An 8,874-nucleotide genomic window follows, 5' to 3' on the forward strand; every position below is an offset into this window, starting at 1 on the left:
TTTGAGGTGATTCTGCTATTTTTACTAGTGACTTGCTGTTGAAAAAGGAAAGGACCACTACACGTATTTTCATTGTTCGAAAAATCACAGTGCATTAAAAAATCATTTCACTTTGATTTCTGAAATGTGGATTTGTCAAGCTTATAAGGATCATATTGTCGCAACTCGACTTTCCTCAATAAATTCTATTCTTATTCCGTGGAAACATGGCGGGCGCCGTGAACGTGGAAAAAATGAGACTGAGAGACGAATAACAGCATCAATAAATCATTCTAGTCCAATGTTGTTCCCGGGAGATTTCTGATGGATGAAATTAAGCACTTCCATCTCCATCTCCCACCTGATCGCGGGCGTATAAATCCCAGCAGCTGATCAGCAGAGCTCAGACATCAAACCGACCCGCGCGAGCGCAGCTCTTTCTCACTCTCTCTCTCGGTCTTTCTGCTTTAACAACATCAGCTTCTCCGGAAACGTGCTCGAATTTAAAACTGCCCATTTTTGGAGCTTGTCCATTTGGGTCCGAGCGCACTCTGACACAGGCTCGGGGAGGCGGATCTGTTGCTGCTGCTGCTGTTGCTTCAGTCGTCGCGTGCGCTGTCCAGTGCTGAAGTTGCATTTCGTCTGTGCGGAACGCCTCGTGCTCAGCTGAAGCTCCGGAGCTTCCGCGTCTTTCCCCCCGGCTCAGGTGTTTGACTTTCAGCCCTGCAGGATCAACTCTTCTATTGTGCGGTGGATAAAGAGAGGATAACGTGCTGGAAGAGGCTTTCAGCTCTGCGCTCTAAACATGCCAAGGTCTTTTTTGGTGAAAAAGGTGAAGCTAGATGATTTCTCATCCTCTGAACTTGAGAGCGCGTACGGCAGGTCCAGGACCGATCTCAGCTTTCGGATTCACGACAAAGGTAAATGCAAAGGAATGCGTTTTTGTTTATTCTGCTCTTTTACCGTTTAGTTTTAGATGCAACCATAAATTAAATATAACAGAGATTGCTACAAAAGGGGCTCGTTTACAGTGTAAAAAATAAACTATGTAATGAAAGTGGCTGGATTGAGCACCCCCAAGGCTTTGCTTGTGATTTATTTAAAACCATGATGACAATTCAAACACAATCAGTGAGATTCCAGCACTGAAAACGCACAGTAACCTTTGCATGCACGCTATATAAAAACATCTACTGGTAACAATGCTCAACTTCTCAGCAACTTGGAGCCCAGTCACTTCCAAATGAGCTTAGGTGTTTGTTTATTCTGCAAATCAAAGAAACGCTTAGGGCAGCTGCACACTGCACACTGTGCTTATGGTGGTGCCTTTAGAAAGGGGTAATTAATCTCCTACTGTAAAAAAGTGCTATCTGTGCTCATACTGTAAGTCCACAGCGGATGTAGTATCCTTCACAGCTCCCTGACTTTGTCCTCAAATAACTCTGGAATAATGTGAAGCCAACCTGACACTGTTCGATGTGAAATTTCCAGCAGTGAGTGGTCATTAAGTCTAATTATATTCAAAGAGAAATGCTGAATTTGTTAAACATATAATGAATCTCAAAGAGCACTGGCACAATCTGGTTGCTGGTCGCCTTTGCCAAGGTGGAGATAAATTGAGCGGAAAAGTGGTCGTTGCATCGCCGAACCCCATTGTCCTCAGCCGATTCCCTTGTGAATATGAATAATTGAATAAAAGATCTTGTTCTTTCCATGCTAGGCTACATCAGTGACTACATCACCCCGGCCATTTATGATGGAGAGAGTGACGGAGGCACTAAAGTACCTTCTCCAGGACCTATTTATGACAGCAACCACAGCGACTACGGGGCACCTGACTCAGACCAACCTGACAGCCCGCAGTCAGAGATCACATCCGGCTATATCAATGGCGACAATGCGGTGAGCGAGGGTTACACCGTAGATGCCTTCTTCATCACGGACGGCAGGTCCCGTCGGAAAGTGATAAGTGGCTCGCGGACCCTCCAGCGGCACACGTGCAATGAATGTGGTAAAACCTACGCGACGTCTTCCAACCTGAGCAGGCACAAACAGACACATCGGAGCTTAGACAGCAAGATGGCCAAAAAGTGCCCGACGTGTGGAAAGGTGTATGTGTCCATGCCAGCCATGGCCATGCACCTGCTCACCCATGACCTCAAGCACAAGTGCGACATATGTGGGAAGGCGTTCAGCAGACCTTGGCTCCTGCAGGGCCACATGCGCTCTCACACGGGCGAGAAGCCCTTTGGATGTGCACACTGTGGAAAAGCCTTCGCCGACCGCTCCAACCTGCGGGCACACATGCAGACCCACTCTGCGTTTAAGCATTTCAAATGCAAGCGATGCAACAAAACTTTCGCGCTCAAGTCCTACCTGAACAAGCACTACGAGTCTGCGTGCTTTAAAGGTGCGTTCTCACCTCACTCGTCCATCGAGGCGTGACTTCCGGTCTGTCAGCGCTCACTTCCCTGTCACGTGTTAGGATGATTATGCTCTCTTACCCAGTTTCACAATCAAAATGAAACCCAATAATAGCACAATTTTATCTTTTGTTTCGCAAAGTTGACCTTAAAGGAATATGGAATCTTCGCATGCACTTCAGCACCCATGTCCTCAAATGACGTTCAGACAGTTCACCTTGACGCTGCGCAGCACTCAACTATGACCGGCGTTGAATGAAGGTTTGAGTGACACCGTGTTCCTCATTAAAATAAAACTCTTTTGTATTGTCAGTGGATATTATCATACTGCTGCAAGTGGCCCAAACATATTCACAATCGAGGTAAACCGGTATTTATTTCATTAATTTATTTGACTTTTTTATTTATTGTATGTTTCAATTACTCCATCTAGGATGTATGATTGTCTATGATGCACTTTTTGTTTTCATTTGGCCTTTTCTTTCTCAATAATGTTGCCTTTTGGGTTATGCCAGACTTATTAACATGCCAAAGCATTTAGATCCATGATAATAATTTAATGTTTTCGTTTTTTATGATTATTATTCTTGATTTTTTTTGTATACCTACTTAATGCATGCAAAAAAAAGAAAAGAAAAGAAAGGAAAATCTATGCCAATACCACAAAGCTTATAATTTTGCCAAAATGTAGAGATAGTATCAGGGGGCAATATTTCTAGGGGTTCTCATAAGAATATAAAAAGCAATAATCATAATGCATGGTATTTTTGAAAGTAATAAAAGTATTACCTATAGCAGTTTTTTCTAAATCAGGTATGTTTGGATCCAATACTCTTAATAAACATTTAAAAATGCCACATCAGGGAAAATGCCAATGTAGAGTTTAGTGAGACGAAATCCATAAAGTCCAAACCATCTTCCTTTGCTCTCTGCTTATGCACTGCCTGCCTCGAATTTAAACGTAGATTTAGGATGTAGGCCCAAAGTGCTGTAACCCCACTCTAAGCAATTCAGAACCATTCTCTCGAAGTGCGGGGCATGTAATGGCTTTTCTGAGGTTAACTCAAAGGGACACGCAAGGACAAGCAAAGGACTGGAGTGATAGGAAGGTGTACCATCTGCATAGGCGTTCTATAATGCACTCACAGCTCAGATCCGACACTTCATTTCCTCCAGTTTGGTCGTCCCTGAGGTTGAAAGCACTTCATTGTAGAAATCCTTAAAAAGTAGCACAAGAAAACCCTAGATTCAGGTAGATGTTACCTAGCTCAATCTTCCTTTTTTATATCTTAAAAGAGGAATAACAAGCTCAGTTTGTGAGATGATCTTCATGTAGATACTCATTTGAAGAGGAAAAACCTTTTTACTGTAGATGAATCCACTGTTTGAGGATGAAAAACAAACAAGAAAAAAATGTCCTGCGACTTTTTTGAGCCAATGTTCAAATGATGTAAGCACAAGACACAAGGCATTTTAAGCACTTCATAATAAAGGCAAAGTAAACAAACCCAGTCTGTTGCTCATTTGTCCCTGATTATTGCCGTTCCTCTGTGAAATTAGTCTATTAAAGAGGCCAATTAATCTTGGTGAATGAAAATCAATGCACACACACTGACGAAGCAACACGGGCCAAGAGATGGGACGGGCGAAAACCTGCTACAGTTATTTACGGTTCAATATATCCACTCCGGCAGTAGCAATTGCTTGTTTTTCATGTAGCACCAAAAGCTGAAATAATGGAAGTCCGGAGGGACCAATTTCCACAGGTGCTGAGTTTCCTTTAAGGTGACATTCTCGCCACACAAACTTTCCTGCATGCGTACATAAACAAAAGGGTGCTTTTGTTAACCCAAATCAACAGGTGATTCCGCAGCCCTGCAAGATGCACCACATAAGATGCATCGCTCTCCGGTTGTACTTTTGGTGAGCGCTCATGCGAGACAAACTGCCCTTCTGTAAGGATGCAATTCACAAACACACAATACAAAATGCTGCTTTTACCGCAGTATCTGCTCAGCCCTCGTTCACCAAACTCTCCCGCTCAGGTTAATCTAGCTTGTGCAAACGAGGCCACTGGTGTCATCAATTTGCTGGGAATCATTATCCGAGCATTCTGAGCGTCTGCGCTCTGGTCTCCGGAGCTCTGGGTAATTGTGCTAGCAGGATGGGATCAGCAGGAGCCATTATTTAACCGGAGACAGCTGTGCGAGGGGCCGCACACGTTGATCTGTTTGCTGTTTCGTCCCTGTCTCTCTGCTTTAGGATCATAGCGTCCCCTGAGTGATTCCTGCATCTGCTGTAGACTCTCTGTGTGTACTCCGAGGTCTTGACAAACCCCATGATGCTCTCTTACATCTTATAAGCTTGATCTCAGAATAAACATTTTTTGAAGTGATTATCGGATCGGGGTTAGTTAAAGAAACTGCTTATTAGTGACAATGCTGTTTTTTTTTTCCTTCTGGAAAGCCAGAATCAATATCCATGAGGTTACAGTCAGCGATGGCTGAAATTGTGTCTGTGTCAAGTGATGGATTAGATCAGAGGCTATTAAAGCAAGCCTTGTATTCGTAAACACATAGATGGGTCAGAGGACAGGATTCATTAAAAGAGTTTGTTGATGTACTGCTGCTAATAGCTGGGCAGTTTGTGGACGTGCCAATACACCCAGTAGAAAACATCACTCTATCAACTTTTCCCTTGCACCAGCAAAATGCCTCTTTACTGTATTTTCCCAATGAAAAAAAAACAAAAGAACTTCACATGTTAAAATCATGTGAAACACTTGGTTTTGGAACATGTTGATCATGTGAGTCTCATTTGCATCATGGTGCTTCACTTTAAAGGTTACTTTATTTAACATTTAAGCTGTATTTTACTATACACTTTTATAGCAAATACAACAAAAGGTAGAGTAAACCATTTGTTGTTCAATAATTTAATGTTTTCTTTTTTGTTATTATTATTATTATTATTATTTATTTTTATTCTTTTGTATACCGACTTAAAGGTGTAGTAGGTGATTGTCTTCAGAAGCATTGTTTGTTGTGCTGGTTGAAAGTCTCTTCACATTCCAATGGTAATGATTAAAGTAAATGATCTTAATGTATTTCTGTGTATTTTTATATTCTGGATAAGGCATAAAACTAAAAAATGTTTATCCAATTAAAATTTGTTGGGCCTGCAATTGCCATAATTCTGATAAGTAGCCCAAACTGTCTGTCAACAAATGTAGATTTGTACAACTGCGCATCTGTTCACACAGATCCGCCATTTGCGCGTGTACATACGATTGCACGCAACTCGCTCATGTGCACACGAGACACAGCGGTAAAATCAACTGCTGAATCAAAACTTTAAAAATTTTTGAATAAATATTGGAGTTACTTTTGCACGCTGTACAAAGGATGACAGCATGGCTGTAGTAATGTTATGTTTTAAAACTATTTTAGTCATGGTGATGTAGATTTTGTTGTTACGAACGGGCTATATGCACAGAAGTGTTGTTTCGCCACTGAAATCTTCCAGAGAATTATTAATGTGACTATTTTCAATTTCTTAAGGTACCTTTTACAACATCGATAATGTAGATTCTTATTTAGTTTAACAACAAAACATCAGTAAATATTTATTATGACAGTTTTTTTGACTGAAAACGTGCTAGATACAACAGTTTTTTGTTCTGAATTGTAGTATTATAAAGTACTATAAAGTTTTTGTAACTGGCGATTGACATGAACTAGTGGATTGTCTACTGTCATCTTTAAGGTGCGCTTTCGTGTTTCTGGAGGCGTGGCTTTGGACAGTAGAGGAGGGCTGTGTTTCAAAGCTATTATGCTAATCGGTTAGCATTTTTTTCAGATCACCCACTGCACCTTTAATGCATGCAAAAAAAGAGAAGAAAGGAAAATCTATGCCAATACCACAAAGCTTATAATTTAGCCTAAATGTATTGTATCAGGGGGCTATATTTCTAGGGGTTTAACATTTAAACTGTATTTTACCATACATTTTTATAGAAAAAACAACAAAAGGTACACACAACCATTTGTTGTTCACTTTATTCTTCAGATATACAATATTAACCTTATGCTGCAGTCAAAATGAGGAAGATAAATTTGCTGCTGACTCCCTTGCTATTTTTCCTATGGGTTTTTGTAATGAGATTTTTCAGTTCATTTGTAAAGTAAGTTTTGAAGTAAGCATAATTTGATGATATCTGACCACGTTATACTCAAGAACTGAACAACCCTCTCAAAAATTCTGGGGGAACTAAAAGATATCTGGGTTTTGATGTCACAACACTACATTATATCCAACATGCTTTTGTCAAAAATTGTGGGAGCAGCAACTACACCTTATCAACCTGCAGCCCAAAACCGGTTACTCTCTGCAGCTAAGCAGGGTTGAGCCTGGTCAGTACCTGGATGGGAGACCACATGGGAAAACTAGGTTGCTGTTGGAAGTGGTGTTAGTAAGGTCAGCAGGGGGTGCTCAACCTGTGGTCTGTTTGAGTCCTAATGCCCCAGTAATGTAAAGGGGACACTATACTGTCAGTGAGTGCTGTCTTTTGGATGAGACGTTAAACCGAGGTCCTGACACTCTGTGGTCATAAAAAAAATCCCATGGCACTTTTTCATAAAGAGTAGGGGTGTCCTGGCCAAAATCCCTTCATCAGCCCTTACAGATCATGGCCTCCCAATCATCCCCATCCACCGAATTGGCTCTATTACTGTCTCTCCACTCCACCAATAGCCGGTGTGTGGTGAGTGCACTGGTGCCTTTGTCCTGTGGCTGCCATCGTATCATCCAAGTGGATGCTGCACACTGGTGTTGGTATGGAGAGACCCCCCTCATGATTGTGAAGTGCTTTGGGTGTATGGCCATACACGATAAATGCGCTATACAAATAACATTACTTTCTTACAGCAACTTGTAAATTTAAAGTGCCTTACTTTTGCTGTTGAATCTTTCCAAACTATTTTATCAAATGGTCTTAATTATAAATATTGTATTACTAATACTTTAATATTGCATTCTAATGAAAAAAAAAAACATTTATATTCTTCATCTTGAGTTGTCTGCACACATAACTTTAAGAGGTTCCCCACAGAGTCATTACTATTTTATAGCATTTGAAAAACAACACAAGGGGTAAATTGGCATTTATCTAGTTTTTTATTTTTTTATTTTTCATTTATCAGTTTAACACAATTTCATTAAAGTTTAGAAATATTTAATGTTTTGCCATTTTGTTCTTGTACGATATTTGCTAAAGTATGTTTTGATGTAAACATAATTTGATGATACCTGACCATATTACACTCAAGAACTGAAAAACCCTCTCGAAAAATCCTAGGGGAACCAGCAGATATCTGGGTTTTGATGTCACTACATTATTTCCAACACACTTTTTTCAAAAATTGTGGGAGCAGCCACTTGTATATTTCAAGTGCCTTTCTTTTGTTGTTGAATCTTTCCATATTAATTTAATTTATATTTTTCATCTTGAATAGTCTGCACACATAATTTCAAGAGTTTCCCCAAAGAGTCATTACTAATTTATAGCATATCAAATACAACACAAGGGCTAAATGGCCATTTATCTAGTTTTTTTTTTCACTCGTCAGTTTAACACAATTTCATTGAAGTTTAGAAATATTAAATGATATTTGCTAATGTGTTAAACTGTATTTAATTCAATAACTCTACACCATTCACCTCACTGAAATGATGACACTGTGTCACTTTCAGTGTGGTAGCAAATCAGGCTCTCCCTCAAAATCAGGTCTCCTTTAGGACCCCAAATGATCTACTTTACTTTTAATGGGTACATTCTCAGCACCAATTCCTATAGAAAATCATGTGATAAGAACATTATGCAGTTGCACTTACCTTTCAAATGTCCAAATACATTTAGTAAAAAGCTGTTTTCATTTATTCACTTATTAGGCTAAATAGTAGTACAGTATCTAACAAAATGACTTGAGAAATAGTATATTAACCTTATTCTTCAATGCGGAAGTGCGCACGTTTTTGCGATTGTTTTAGAACTTCCGATTCAGTTGCCTATGGGGGAAATGACTAGGAATAATAAACGGCAGAAAACGGTCAAACTACTTACTCTACAAACAAGTGTTTGCATTACAATACAGACAAAGTAAAATAAGAAAATATCAGTTTGCAACACCAAGCAGCAAAAAAAAAAGGGATGGAGAAAACTTCCAAGCAGGAAGTGAATGAGACCGGAAGTTTTGAGCCAAAAAGATTCAAATGGCTGCGCTTGCTTGTACGCAGAGAATAAGGTGAATACTGTAATCATGTCAAAGACAAAAACAATTAGTTTATTATCAGTTAGAAATATTAGATAATTAATAAAAGTTTTCTGGAAAAATTTGTTTAAATGGAAAAATTATAAAAATATAATTAAAATTTATTAGTAGGTCTAATAATTTTATCTTCAACTGTATATTTT

At 39.6% G+C, this 8,874-nt stretch overlaps 1 protein-coding gene across 1 annotated transcript; it reads left to right on the plus strand.

Annotated features, from left to right (window-relative positions):
* The first annotated feature begins 400 nt into the window (after nt 1-400).
* On the plus strand, nt 401-3,894 carry scrt1b (scratch family zinc finger 1b). Its single transcript, XM_056475550.1, has 2 exons — nt 401-899; nt 1,700-3,894. The coding sequence occupies exons 1-2, from the start codon at nt 785-787 to the stop codon at nt 2,422-2,424; spliced, it is 840 nt and encodes a 279-aa protein (XP_056331525.1). The 5' UTR covers nt 401-784; the 3' UTR covers nt 2,425-3,894.
* The last annotated feature ends 4,980 nt before the right edge of the window (nt 3,895-8,874 follow it).

This window comes from Danio aesculapii, chromosome 16 (genome assembly GCF_903798145.1).
Source record: "Danio aesculapii chromosome 16, fDanAes4.1, whole genome shotgun sequence".
NCBI classification, from domain to species: Eukaryota; Metazoa; Chordata; class Actinopteri; order Cypriniformes; family Danionidae; genus Danio; species Danio aesculapii.